This window comes from Salmo salar, chromosome ssa03, assembly GCF_905237065.1.
Source record: "Salmo salar chromosome ssa03, Ssal_v3.1, whole genome shotgun sequence".
NCBI lineage: Eukaryota > Metazoa > Chordata > Actinopteri > Salmoniformes > Salmonidae > Salmo > Salmo salar.
In genome coordinates, this window is record NC_059444.1 from 3,816,186 (window position 1) to 3,831,734 (window position 15,549).

The window sequence follows — 15,549 nt, forward strand, 5'->3', positions numbered from 1 at the left end:
TATAGCGTCCCGTGTTTATAGCGTGCCGTGTGTGTGTTATAGCGTGCCGTGTTTATAGCGTGCCGTGTTATAGCGTGCCGTGTGTGTGTTATAGCGTGCCGTGTTATAGCGTGCCGTGTTTATAGCGTGCCGTGTTTATAGCGTGCCGTGTTTATAGCGTGCCGTGTTTATAGCGTGCCGTGTTATAGCGTGCCGTGTTTATAGCGTGCCGTGTTATAGCGTGCCGTGAGTGTGTTATAGCGTGCCGTGTTATAGCGTGCCGTGTTATAGCGTGCCGTGTTATAGCGTGCCGTGTTATAGCGTGCCGTGTGTGTGTTATAGCGTCCCGTGTTATAGCGTGCCGTGTTATAGCGTGCCGTGTTATAGCGTGCCGTGTTATAGCGTGCCGTGTTATAGCGTGCCGTGTTAATAGCGTGCCGTGTTATAGCGTGCCGTGTTATAGCGTGCCGTGTTTATAGCGTGCCGTGTTTATAGCGTGCCGTGTGTGTTATAGTGTGCCGTGTGTGTTATAGCGTGCCGTGTGTGTTATAGCGTGCCGTGTGTGTTATAGCGTGCCGTGTGTGTGTTATAGCGTGCCGTGTTATAGCGTGCCGTGTTTATAGTTATAGCGTGCCGTGTTTATAGCGTGCCGTGTTTATAGCGTGCCGTGTTATAGCGTGCCGTGTTTATAGCGTGCCGTGAGTGTGTTATAGCGTGCCGTGTTTATAGCGTGCCGTGTGTGTGTTATAGCGTGCCGTGTTATAGCGTGCCGTGTTTATAGCGTGCCGTGTTATAGCGTGCCGTGTTATAGCGTGCCGTGTTATAGCGTGCCGTGAGTGTGTTATAGCGTGCCGTGTTATAGCGTGCCGTGTTATAGCGTGCCGTGTGTGTGTTATAGCGTCCCGTGTTATAGCGTGCCGTGTTATAGCGTGCCGTGTTTATAGCGTGCCGTGTTATAGCGTGCCGTGTTTATAGCGTGCCGTGTGTGTGTTATAGCGTGCCGTGTTTATAGCGTGCCGTGTGTGTGTTATAGCATCCCGTGTTATAGCGTGCCGTGTTTATAGCGTGCCGTGTTTATAGCGTGCCGTGTGTGTGTTATAGCGTGCCGTGTTTATAGCGTGCCGTGTTTATAGCGTGCCGTGAGTGTGTTATAGCGTGCCGTGTTTATAGCGTGCCGTGTGTGTGTTATAGCGTGCCGTGTTTATAGCGTGCCGTGTTTATAGCGTGCCGTGTTATAGCGTGCCGTGTTTATAGCGTGCCGTGTGTGTGTTATAGCGTGCCGTGTTTATAGCGTGCCGTGTTATAGCGTGCCGTGTTATAGTGTGCCGTGTTTATAGCGTGCCGTGTTTATAGCGTGCCGTGTTTATAGCATGCCGTGTGTGTTATAGCGTGTGCCGTGTTTATAGCGTGTGTGTGTTATAGCGTGCCGTGTGTGTTATAGCGTGCCGTGTGTGTGTTATAGCGTGCCGTGTTATAGCGTGCCGTGTTTATAGTTATAGCGTGCTGTGTTATAGCTTGCCGTGTTTATAGCGTGCCGTGAGTGTGTTATAGCGTGCCGTGTTTATAGCGTGCCGTGTGTGTGTTATAGCGTGCCGTGTTATAGCGTGCCGTGTTATAGCGTGCCGTGTTTATAGCGTGCCGTGTTATAGCGTGCCGTGTTTATAGCGTGCCGTGTGTGTGTTATAGCGTGCCGTGTTTATAGCGTGCCGTGTTATAGCGTGCCGTGTTTATAGCGTGCCGTGTTTATAGTGTGCCGTGTTATAGCGTGCCGTGTTTATAGCGTGCCGTGTTTATAGCGTGCCGTGTTATAGCGTGCCGTGTTTATAGCGTGCCGTGTTTATAGCGTGCCGTGTTTATAGCGTGCCGTGTTTATAGCGTGCCGTGTTTATAGCGTGCCGTGTTATAGCGTGCCGTGTTTATAGCGTGCCGTGTTTATAGCGTGCCGTGTTTATAGCGTGCCGTGTTATAGCGTGTGTGTGTTATAGCGTGCCGTGTGTGTGGTTATAGCGTGCCGTGTGTTTATAGCGTGCCGTGTGTTTATAGCGTGCCGTGTGTGTTATAGCGTGCCGTGTGTGTGTTATAGCGTGCCGTGTGTTCGTGCCGTGTTATAGCGTGCCGTGTTTTAGCGTGCCGTGTTATAGCGTGCCGTGTTTATAGTTATAGCGTGCCGTGTTATAGCGTGCCGTGTTATAGCGTGCCGTGTTATAGCGTGCCGTGTTTATAGTTATAGCGTGCCGTGTTTATAGCGTGCCGTGTTATAGCGTGCCGTGTTTATAGCATGTCAGTAGCAGTGTTCCTAGATGTCCTTAACTGCCTACTCACAAATCGATCCCTCCAAAAGTAAGTAACCTTGCATGAGCCTTCGCTTGTGTGAGCCGGAGCAGCTCATAGGAGCAGGAGTTTATATCCTGATTCTATAGTGAGACAGCTTGATGTACCAGGACACCCCCTGGACAGGAAACTAGTCTATATCCTGTTTCTGTAGTGAGACAGCTTGATGTACCAGGACACCCCCTGGACAGGACACTAGTCTATATCCTGTTTCTGTAGTGAGACAGCTTGATGTACCAGTACACCCCCTGGACAGGACACTAGTTTATCGCAGGGCCTTATCCTCAATCTATCTCCCTAATGTTGAGTGCCATTTTTACAGTCTTTGGTATGACTCAGCCGGGGATTGATCTCCCAACCTTCCGATCTCATAGGCGGTCACTATCTTCTCCATAGTAGGCACTCCTGTAAATCGAAACGGGATTGGATAGGTTTAGGTAATATGGTAATTGCTTTACCTTGCTTTCTAATTACTGGTTGGATTTTTGTTGCCTTATTTCTTATCCAATCACTTTAGTTATAAAGAATGAGAGACATCCTGACTGGCTCTATATGATGGAACCTTATGAAGTTCTCTATGAAGGCTAGGTAAGGAGACAAAGCTAGGGTTATTGGTAGGGCTGGGAGACAAATAGGGTTATTGGTAGGGCTGGGAGACAAAGCTAGGGTTATTGGTAGGGCTGGGAGACAAATAGGGTTATTGGTAGGGCTGGGAGACAAAGCTAGGGTTATTGGTAGGGCTGGGAGACAAAGCTAGGGTTATTGGTAGAGCTGGGAGACAAATAGGGTTATTGGTAGGGCTGGGAGACAAATAGGGTTATTGGTAGGGCTGGGAGACAAAGCTAGGGTTATTGGTAGAGCTGGGAGACAAATAGGGTTATTGGTAGGGCTGGGAGACAAACTAGGGTTATTGGTAGGGCTGGGAGACAAAGCTAGGGTTATTGGTAGGGCTGGGAGACAAATAGGGTTATTGGTAGGGCTGGGAGACAAAGCTAGGGTTATTGGTAGGGCTGGGAGACAAAGCTAGGGTTATTGGTAGGGCTGGGAGACAAATAGGGTTATTGGTAGGGCTGGGAGACAAAGCTAGGGTTATTGGTAGGGCTGGGAGACAAAGCTAGGGTTATTGGTAGGGCTGGGAGACAAAGCTAGGGTTATTGGTAGGGCTGGGAGACAAATAGGGTTATTGGTAGGGCTGGGAGACAAAGCTAGGGTTATTGGTAGGGCTGGGAGACAAAGCTAGGGTTATTGGTAGGGCTGGGAGACAAAGCTAGGGTTATTGGTAGGGCTGGGAGACAAAGCTAGGGTTATTGGTAGGGCTGGGAGACAAAGCTAGGGTTATTGGTAGGGCTGGGAGACAAAGCTAGGGTTATTGGTAGGGCTGGGAGACAAAGCTAGGGTTATTGGTAGGGCTGGGAGACAAAGCTAGGGTTATTGGTAGGGCTGGGAGACAAAGCTAGGGTTATTGGTAGGGCTGGGAGACAAAGCTAGGGTTATTGGTAGGGCTGGGAGACAAAGCTAGGGTTATTGGTAGGGCTGTGTACCTGACAGTTGGTACGGCTGTGTACCTGACAGTTGGTAGGGCTGTGTACCTGCCAGTTATGGCTGAAGACCGTCATGAAAATAAAATAACCGTCAAAACTATTTAAATATGGCCGACATTCATTAAGATTTGAGTATTATGAGCTTTATTTCCACGTAGATAAACTACGGGACCTAATAGCAAGGCTGATTACTAATGGCTATAAGCAATTGTTTTGCTAATTTATACGGAATAAAAATATATAAAACGCAACATGCAACAATTTCAACGAGTTTCAGTTCATGTAAGGAAATCAGTCAATTAAAATAAATTCATTAGGCCCTAATCTATGGATGATTTAATCTGGTAAAAGGCCTGTTTTCAGTAGGCTACATTATGTCTCTCATTACGGAGTCCTGTCTTTGAAGAACATATGCCACTGCCATTGAATGACCGCAGCAGTAGGGTTTGTGACGTTATGGGAATATTTTTGGGGAAAAGTGGGAGAACCTCGTTTGAGTGGTTTAGTTAATAGAAATAGGATCTGTATTTTAATATTTTTTTTTACATGCAGAAAAGCCAACAGACAAGGTCAAGGTAGACCTATCTCTATTTTAACTCTGTTAATGTTGTCAATACGAAAATGCGACAGATTCTCTCCAACCTGACATTTGTTAATTTGTTGATTTTAAGATTTATAAGTAATAACCTGAATAATAATAATAATAATAATAATGATAATAATAATAATAATAATAATGCTAATAATAATAACGATAATGATAATAATGATAATAATGATAATAATGATGATAATAATAATAATGATGATAATAATAATAATAATGATAATAATGATAATAATAATAATGATAATAATGATGATAATAATGATAATAATGATGATAATAATGATAATGATGATGATAATAATAATAATAATAATGCTAATAATAATAACGATGATAATAATGATGATGATAATAATGATGATGATAATAATAATGATGATAATAATGATAATAATGATGATAATGATAATAATAATAATAATGATAATAATGATGATGATAATGATAATAATAATAATAATAATAATGAAATGTCGTGATAATAATGAAGTGTAATGGCTTGTTTCAAATCGTTTTTTTAATTAAGAATCATATCCACGTACACAAGTGTACTAACAATTGTTGCCTCCCATTTTTTGACCCCCCCTTTGGGGGTTGGATAATCTGATCCTAGATCTGTCATTAGGAGAAACATCTAACCTTGGAGCCACCAAAACACAGTGGAAGGCCTCCAAATCTTACTCAGCCAGGACTATGGCCCCTCAAGAAACAGGCTGCTTCTGAAATAGCATTCTGTTCCCCTTTTTTCTCCTCCAGAGCTATGTCTGTTGTTAGGGGCAACGGCGGGAGGACCCCACAGCTTCCTCAACCCTCATGAAATGTCTCCGTGTAAAAAAAAAAAAAAAAAAAAAAAGCAAGTGAATTTTGCTGCTTTTCTAAGTGGGTTTTTAATCATTGACCGTCGACACTGACCATCGCTACTGTCATGTTGCCGGTAGCAACAGTAGGCTGTGATCAACGAAAGGTATTGAAGCTGGTGTGAACTATTTCCCCCTGTCGTGATAGGCTACTGATCCTTCATAAAGTCTAGTGAGTTCGGTTAAGGATGTTGAGTTAACTAGAATCTGTAGCTGAAACATTCATTTGGACTTATTCACTATATATATATATATATTCAACTGTCGTACTCCATCAGAACCCAAAATAGAAGCTTGTTCTCCTCTAATGTTTGTAAACAGTGTAAATGTAAACAAACACTGTATAGCCTCATAACATGGTTATAACTATAATGTTGATATCATGGATGGTCAGTCCTGTATAGCCTCATAACATGGTTATAACTATAATGTTAATATCATGGATGGTCAGTCCTGTATAGCCTCCATAACATGGTTATAACTATAATGTTGATATCATGGATGGTTAGTCCTGTATAGCCTCATAACATGGTTATAACTATAATGTTGATATCATGGATGGTCAGTCCTGTATAGCCTCATAACATGGTTATAACTATAATGTTAATATCATGGATGGTCAGTCCTGTATAGCCTCCATAACATGGTTATAACTATAATGTTGATATCATGGATGGTTAGTCCTGTATAGCCTCATAACATGGTTATAACTATAATGTTGATATCATGGATGGTCAGTCCTGTATAGCCTCATAACATGGTTATAACTATAATGTTGATATCATGGATGGTCAGTCCTGTATAGCCTCATAACATGGTTATAACTATAATGTTGATATCGTGAATGGTCAGTCCTGTATAGCCTCATAACATGGTTATAACTATAATGTTGATATCATGGATGGTCAGTCCTATATAGCATCATAACATGGTTATAACTATAATGTTGATATCATGGATGGTCAGTCCTGTATAGCCTCATAACATGGTTATAACTATAATGTTAATATCATGGATGGTCAGTCCTGTATAGCCTCATAACATGGTTATAACTATAATGTTGATATCATGGATGGTCAGTCCTGTATAGCCTCATAACATGGTTATAACTATAATGTTAATATCATGGATGGTCAATCCTGTATAGCCTCATAACATGGTTATAACTATAATGTTGATATCATGGATGGTCAGTCCTGTATAGCCTCATAACATGGTTATAACTATAATGTTAATATCATGGATGGTCAGTCCTGTATAGCCTCCATAACATGGTTATAACTATAATGTTGATATCGTGGATGGTCAGTCCTGTATAGCCTCATAACATGGTTATAACTATAATGTTGATATCGTGGATGGTCAGTCCTGTATAGCCTCATAACATGGTTATAACTATAATGTTAATATCGTGGATGGTCAATCCTGTATAGCCTCATAACATGGTTATAACTATAATGTTGATATCGTGGATGGTCAGTCCTGTATAGCCTCATAACATGGTTATAACTATAATGTTGATATCGTGGATGGTCAGTCCTGTATAGCCTCCATAACATGGTTATAACTATAATGTTGATATCGTGGATGGTCACTCCTGTATAGTCTCATAACATGGTTATAACTATAATGTTGATATCATGGATGGTCAGTCCTGTATAGCCTCATAACATGGTTATAACTATAATGTTGATATCATGGATGGTCAGTCCTGTATAGCATCATAACATGGTTATAACTATAATGTTGATATCATGGATGGTCAGTCCTGTATAGCCTCATAACATGGTTATAACTATAATGTTGATATCATGGATGGTCAGTCCTGTATAGCCTCATAACATGGTTATAACTATAATGTTGATATCATGGATGGTCAGTCCTGTATAGCCTCATAACATGGTTATAACTATAATGTTGATATCATGGATGGTCAATCCTGTATAGCCTCATAACATGGTTATAACTATAATGTTGATATCATGGATGGTCAGTCCTGTATAGCCTCATAACATGGTTATAACTATAATGTTAATATCATGGATGGTCAGTCCTGTATAGCCTCATAACATGGTTATAACTATAATGTTGATATCATGGATGGTCAGTCCTGTATAGCATCATAACATGGTTATAACTATAATGTTGATATCATGGATGGTCAGTCCTGTATAGCCTCATAACATGGTTATAACTATAATGTTGATATCATGGATGGTCAGTCCTGTATAGCCTCATAACATGGTTATAACTATAATGTTGATATCATGGATGGTCAGTCCTGTATAGCCTCATAACATGGTTATAACTATAATGTTAATATCATGGATGGTCAATCCTGTATAGCCTCATAACATGGTTATAACTATAATGTTGATATCGTGGATGGTCAGTCCTGTATAGCCTCATAACATGGTTATAACTATAATGTTGATATCGTGGATGGTCAGTCCTGTATAGCCTCATAACATGGTTATAACTATAATGTTAATATCGTGGATGGTCAATCCTGTATAGCCTCATAACATGGTTATAACTATAATGTTGATATCGTGGATGGTCAGTCCTGTATAGCCTCATAACATGGTTATAACTATAATGTTGATATCGTGGATGGTCAGTCCTGTATAGCCGCCATAACATGGTTATAACTATAATGTTGATATCGTGGATGGTCACTCCTGTATAGTCTCATAACATGGTTATAACTATAATGTTGATATCATGGATGGTCAGTCCTGTATAGCCTCATAACATGGTTATAACTATAATGTTGATATCATGGATGGTCAGTCCTGTATAGCATCATAACATGGTTATAACTATAATGTTGATATCATGGATGGTCAGTCCTGTATAGCCTCATAACATGGTTATAACTATAATGTTGATATCATGGATGGTCAGTCCTGTATAGCCTCATAACATGGTTATAACTATAATGTTGATATCATGGATGGTCAGTCCTGTATAGCCTCATAACATGGTTATAACTATAATGTTAATATCATGGATGGTCAATCCTGTATAGCCTCATAACATGGTTATAACTATAATGTTGATATCATGGATGGTCAGTCCTGTATAGCCTCATAACATGGTTATAACTATAATGTTAATATCATGGATGGTCAGTCCTGTATAGCCTCATAACATGGTTATAACTATAATGTTGATATCATGGATGGTCAGTCCTGTATAGCATCATAACATGGTTATAACTATAATGTTGATATCATGGATGGTCAGTCCTGTATAGCCTCATAACATGGTTATAACTATAATGTTGATATCATGGATGGTCAGTCCTGTATAGCCTCATAACATGGTTATAACTATAATGTTGATATCATGGATGGTCAGTCCTGTATAGCCTCATAACATGGTTATAACTATAATGTTAATATCATGGATGGTCAATCCTGTATAGCCTCATAACATGGTTATAACTATAATGTTGATATCATGGATGGTCAGTCCTGTATAGCCTCATAACATGGTTATAACTATAATGTTAATATCATGGATGGTCAGTCCTGTATAGCCTCATAACATGGTTATAACTATAATGTTAATATCATGGATGGTCAGTCCTGTATAGCCTCATAACATGGTTATAACTATAATGTTGATATCATGGATGGTCAGTCCTGTATAGCCTCATAACATGGTTATAACTATAATGTTGATATCATGGATGGTCAGTCCTGTATAGCCTCATAACATGGTTATAACTATAATGTTGATATCATGGATGGTCAGTCCTGTATAGCCTCCATAACATGGTTATAACTATAATGTTAATATCATGGATGGTCAATCCTGTATAGCCTCATAACATGGTTATAACTATAATGTTGATATCATGGATGGTCAGTCCTGTATAGCCTCATAACATGGTTATAACTATAATGTTGATATCATGGATGGTCAGTCCTGTATAGACTCATAACATGGTTATAACTATAATGTTGATATCATGGATGGTCAGTCCTGTATAGCCTCATAACATGGTTATAACTATAATGTTGATATCATGGATGGTCAGTCCTGTATAGCCTCATAACATGGTTATAACTATAATGTTGATATCATGGAGGGTCAGTCCTGTATAGCCTCCATAACATGGTTATAACTATAATGTTGATATCATGGATGGTCAGTCCTGTATAGCCTCATAACATGGTTATAACTATAATGTTGATATCATGGATGGTCAGTCCTGTATAGCCTCATAACACGGTTATAACTATAATGTTGATATCATGGATGGTCAGTCCTGTATAGCCTCATAACATGGTTATAACTATAATGTTGATATCATGGATGGTCAGTCCTGTATAGCCTCATAACATGGTTATAACTATAATGTTGATATCATGGATGGTCAGTCCTTGCATCCATAGCTCTATCTATTTAATCTGAGAGTGGTTACATTTCTCCAGGCCCTTTGTTATTGTTTCAGAGGAGAAGGAAACGTTTTATCACTTTCGGTTTGATGTGGCGTGGCTTTTAACTGAACACTCATTAGGCCTACACGGACCATACCAGGAAGTGACTGTACTTTCTGTTCTCTTCCTCCCTAGAGTTGGCTTGATCTTCTATAATTCCAATAAAGAATAGCTTGTAGGTTAGTAAACTACATTACCAGAGGATCTTCCCGAACAAACACTACTTATAACTGTGAACGCTTTTGTCTTGTCAAGTTTCTATGCTCAATGGCGACCATAGAAAAGGGCAGGGCTGCAGCAGTAGCAATACCACCATCTGTAATGCCTGCTATAGCGATCATAGCCTCTCGGTGGTGCTAAAGAGCTACTCACTGTGTTGACCTTGCCCTTTGTGGCAGTTTATGGATGGACTGAATTGGCCCAGTCTGGGTTTATATACAGTAGGAGCCAGGCTAGGCACCACCTCCCTTTTACAAAATACATTAGCATTTTATTTTCATTATGCCTATTATAAAAAACATAGTTATTATTGTTATGACCTATCAGATGGTTCAAATATCCATGGACACAGTCAGGGTTGTCTCTACTTACCACAGCCACAAAGATCAAGAGCAGATGTGGACACTGACAGGGTTGTCTCTACTTACCACAGCCACAAAGATCAAGAGCAGATGTGGACACTGACAGGGTTGTCTCTACTTACCACAGCCACAAAGATCAAGAGCAGTTGTGGACACAGTCAGGGTTGTCTCTACTTACCACAGCCACAAAGATCAAGAGCAGTTGTGGACACTGACAGGGTTGTCACTACTTACCACAGCCACAAAGATCACAGCCACAAAGATCAAGAGGAGTTGTGGACACTGACAGGGTTGTCTCTACTTACCACAGCCACAAAGATCAAGAGGAGTTGTGGACACTGACAGGGTTGTCTCTACTTACCACAGCCACAACGATCAAGAGGAGTTGTGGACACTGACAGGGTTGTCTCTACTTACCACAGCCACAACGATCAAGAGGAGTTGTGGACACTGACAGGGTTGTCACTGTGCTAAGTAGTGACAACCCTGTCTGTTTCCACTCCTCTTGATCTTTGTGGGTGGTGGTCTGTGGGTGGGTGGTGGTCTGTGGGTGGTCTGTGGGTTGCTGGTGGACTATGGGTGGGTGGGTGTCTGTGGGTGGGTGGTGGTCTGTGGGTGGGTGGTGGTCTGTGGGTGGGTGGTGGACTGTGGGTGGGTGGTGGTCTGTGGGTGGTCTGTGGGTGGTCTGTGGGTGGGGGTGGTCTGTGGGTGGTCTATGGGTGGCTGGTGGACTGTGGGTGGGGGTGGTCTGTGGGTGGTCTATGGGTGGCTGGTGGACTATGGGTGGCTGGTGGACTATGGGTGGGTGGTGGACTGTGGGTGGCTGGTGGACTATGGGTGGGTGGTGGACTGTGGGTGGTCTATGGGTGGGTGAGCGGTGGACTGTGGGTGGTGTGTGGGCGGGTGGTGGTCTGTGGGTGGGTGGTGGTCTGTGGGTGGTCTATGGGTGGGTGGTCTGTGGGTGGGTGGTGGTCTGTGGGTGGGTGGTGGACTATGGGTGGGTGGTTGGGTGGGTGGTGGTCTGTGGGTGGTCTGTGGGTGGGTGGTGGTCTGTGGGTGGGTGGTGGTCTGTGGGTGGTCTGTGGGTGGGTGGTGGTCTGTGGGTGGTCTGTGGGTGGGTGGTGGTCTGTGGGTGGTCTGTGGGTGGGTGGTGGTCTGTGGGTGGTCTATGGGTGGGTGGTCTGTGGGTGGGTGGTGGTCTGTGGGTGGGTGGTGGACTATGGGTGGGTGGTTGGGTGGGTGGTGGTCTGTGGGTGGCTGGTGGACTATGGGTGGGTGGTGGTCTGTGGGTGGTCTGTGGGTGGGTGGTGGTCTGTGGGTGGGTGGTGGTCTGTTCTCATTGTCGTCAGTGAGTGCTTCCATAGTTTAAAATCTGAACAGGCGTTTAGAAAATATAATGAATAACAGACATTTGAATTTTATATGAATATTCACTCTATATATATATAGAAAATGTCAATACTTGAATCAATTGAATTAATTGGTGAAAATGTATATATATATTTTATCTGTTTTTACAACAACAGTTGTCAGAAAGTGCTTCCTAGTTACCCAGCGTCCGAGAAGAGCAAACAGCAGGGCTATCGGGAACGTAGGGAAAACTGAGGAACAAACCTTGAGTGGAAACAGACTCAAGGGGCACTATTTGTATTTATTTAATTCGGCAAGTCAGTTAAGAACACATTTTTAATTTACAATGACGGCCTACCCCGGCCAAACCCACCCCACCATTGCCCAACCCCACCCCACCCCACCCTGGTCAAACCCTAACCCCACCCTGGCCAAACCCGGACGACTCCGCCCAAATGTAGTAATGGTGGAGGATGTAGTAATGGTGGTGGATGTAGTAATGGTGGCGGAGGATGTAGTAATGGTGGCGGAGGATGTAGTAATTTTTGTTGTACTGTAATGGTGGCGGAGGATGTAGTAATGGTGGTGGATGTAGTAATGGTGGAGGATGTAGTAATGGTGGCGGATGATGTAGTAATGGTGGTGGAGGATTTAGTAATGGTGGCGGATGTAATAATGGTGGCGGATGTAGTAAAGGTGGCGGATGTAATGGTGTCGGAGGATGTAGTAAGGGTGGCGGATGTATTAATGGTGGTGGAGGATGTAGTAATGGTGGTGGAGGATGTAGTAATGGTGGAGGATGTAGTAATGGTGGTGGAGGATGTAGTAATGGTGGTGGAGGATGTAGTAATGGTGGTGGATGTAGTAATGGTGGCGGAGGATGTAGTAATGGTGGCGGAGGATGTAGTAATGGTGGCGGAGGATGTAGTAATTTTTGTTGTACTGTAATGGTGGCGGAGGATGTAGTAATGGTGGTGGATGTAGTAATGGTGGAGGATGTAGTAATGGTGGCGGATGATGTAGTAATGGTGGTGGAGGATTTAGTAATGGTGGCGGATGTAATAATGGTGGCGGATGTAGTAAAGGTGGCGGATGTAATGGTGTCGGAGGATGTAGTAAGGGTGGCGGATGTATTAATGGTGGTGGAGGATGTAGTAATGGTGGTGGAGGATGTAGTAATGGTGGAGGATGTAGTAATGGTGGTGGAGGATGTAGTAATGGTGGTGGAGGATGTAGTAATGGTGGTGGAGGATGTAGTAATGGTGGTGGTGGATGTAGTAATGGTGGTGGAGGATGTAGTAATGGTGGTGGAGGATGTAGTAATGGCGGTGGAGGATGTAGTAATGGCGGCGGAGGATGTAGTAATGGTGGCGGAGGATGTAGTAATGGTGGCGGAGGATGTAGTAAGGGTGGCGGAGGATGTAGTAAGGGTGGCGGAGGATGTAGTAAGGGTGGCGGAGGATGTAGTAATGGTGGTGGAGGATGTAGTAATGGCGGTGGAGGATGTAGTAATGGTGGTGGATGTAGTAAGGGTGGCGGAGGATGTAGTAATGGTGGTGGATGTAAGCAGAGGTTTTTAGTATTATTCTATTGTATTATTTTCTGTCTGCCTGGCTATCGGATATTTGCTATTATCCATTGCTACAGTAAAAATGACATATGGTGGACGTATTATTTATTCTGAGATACAATACAAACATGTTAAAATAGAAACCTACTAAAAACAAACCATCCATCAGACCGTGACAGTAAAGGTCTGTGACCATGCGCAGTAGCCTAGTTACCCATACCCCGGCCCTGTTGGGGCTCTGTTGCACACGCGCACAATATAAATAGAAACCCACGGAGAATGTGACGACAGCAGGAGTGGACTACCGAGGGGCGGACTACCGAGGGGCGGGCGGACTACCGAGGGGCGGGCGGACTACCGAGGGGGCGGGCGGACTACCGAGGGGGCGGGCGGACTACCGAGGGGCGGGCGGACTACCGAGGGGGCGGGCGGACTACCGAGGGGGCGGGCGGACTACCGAGGAGGGGGCGGGCAGACTACCGAGGGGCGGGCAGACTACCGAGGGGCGGACTACCGAGGGGCGGGCAGACTACCGAGTGGGCGGACTACCGAGGGGCGGGCAGACTACCGAGAGACTGAGCCGTGAATGTAATGTAGTGATAGGAGTTGGTAGCAGAAGAGAGACTGAGCCGTGAATGTAATGTAGTGATAGGAGTTGGTAGCAGAAGAGAGACTGAGCCGTGAATGTAATGTAGTGATAGGAGTTGGTAGCAGAAGAGAGACTGAGCCGTGAATGTAATGTAGTGATAGGAGTTGGTAGCAGAAGAGAGACTGAGCCGTGAATGTAATGTAGTGATAGGAGTTGGTAGCAGAAGAGAGACTGAGCCGTGAATGTAATGTAGTGATAGGAGTTGGTAGCAGAAGAGAGACTGAGCCGTGAATGTAATGTAGTGATAGGAGTTGGTAGCAGAAGAGAGACTGAGCCGTGAATGTAATGTAGTGATAGGAGTTGGTAGCAGAAGAGAGACTGAGCCGTGAATGTAATGTAGTGATAGGAGTTGGTAGCAGAAGAGAGACTGAGCCGTGAATGTAATGTAGTGATAGGAGTTGGTAGCAGAAGAGAGACTGAGCCGTGAATGTAATGTAGTGATAGGAGTTGGTAGCAGAAGAGAGACTGAGCCGTGAATGTAATGTAGTGATAGGAGTTGGTAGCAGAAGGGCTAGAAATGATTTTTGTTTGTTGTTGCTGCACCTAGTTTGGGTTTTACTTTAGTTGTTTGGGGGCTTTCAGACCGTGTATTTGTCCAGTTGTAACTTGTTATTTGTTTGTAATCATATATTTTAGGTGTTTAGGAGGTCTGTAGTGTAAGTGACTGATAAGCTGTGTGTGTAGGCCTGTGTTACCCTGTGATAGTAGGGTTGACAAGCTACACCCGAGATCAGGACAACCCCAACTTCCTGCCAGGCTGGTCTGGTCCAAACGGATCCTCTCTCCCCTGTGTTGCTTTTCATTTTATTTCTGGCTGATCAAGTAGCCGCGGGAAGGTCTTGGGTGACACATGTGATTGTAATGAGCCCAGCCAGCAGTGCTCCGGTGTTGTCGGTGTGGCTCGGTGTGGCTCGGTGCACGGCTACTTCCTGGTACAACAGAGAGAGGCAGTGCTGAGTTAAAAACACCACACACACACACTGACAACAGGGAAGGAACGACACAGAAAACACTTGGCCTGTTTCCACTCAATCTAAACCTTCCGGATTTTCTCCACTTCTCTGTTATTTCAACGATTGGAGGGCTGATGTTTTTGGGTTTAGGGGTTGAATGAAGAATAATTTTGGATGAGTCGGATGCAGAAGGAAGGTCCTGTTGGTCGGGGCTGAGAAGGAACCGGAGCGGGGAGGAAGAACAGTCCTCCCGACGGCGGAGAACCGTCGCACACCATTGTGTTTTAAAAAAAACATTTATTATTCTAACATCTTCGTGTATTTTAATATTTTCGATAGACGAGGTAAGTTAACGGAAGATATGGGTTGTTTGGGCAACAGCAAGACTGAAGATCAACGCATCGACGAAAAAGCACAACGAGAGGCGAATAAAAAAATCGAAAAACAGTTGCAAAAAGAAAGACAAGCGTATAAAGCGACGCACCGGCTGTTATTATTGGGTAAGGTTATATAAACGGCTTGGCCCCGAACACTGGGATCTAAAATATCCTTCATTAAATTACCCCATTACGTATTTGAAATCTCTCGCTATATGTCATGGAGGGAGGGAGGTGGTATTGATGGAAGCGAAGCCTTACAATTTGCTTCGTTTTGACAACATTCTTATTCATTTTGAA

General features: G+C 43.5%; 1 protein-coding gene across 2 annotated transcripts in view; it reads left to right on the plus strand.

Moving 5' to 3' along the window:
* Positions 1-15,549, plus strand: part of LOC106596458 (guanine nucleotide-binding protein G(olf) subunit alpha) — a 129,776-nt gene that overhangs the window by 26,214 nt on the left and 88,013 nt on the right. The window contains exon 1 of one of the 2 annotated variants that reach the window (XM_045714412.1): positions 13,846-15,372. The exons of the other annotated variant lie outside the window; for it this stretch is intronic. Coding sequence (XP_045570368.1) covers positions 15,234-15,372 — 139 coding nt within the window. The 5' untranslated portion in view covers positions 13,846-15,233. Of the gene's footprint in view, positions 1-13,845; positions 15,373-15,549 lie in introns of those variants that run through there. 2 annotated transcript variants of the gene reach the window in all.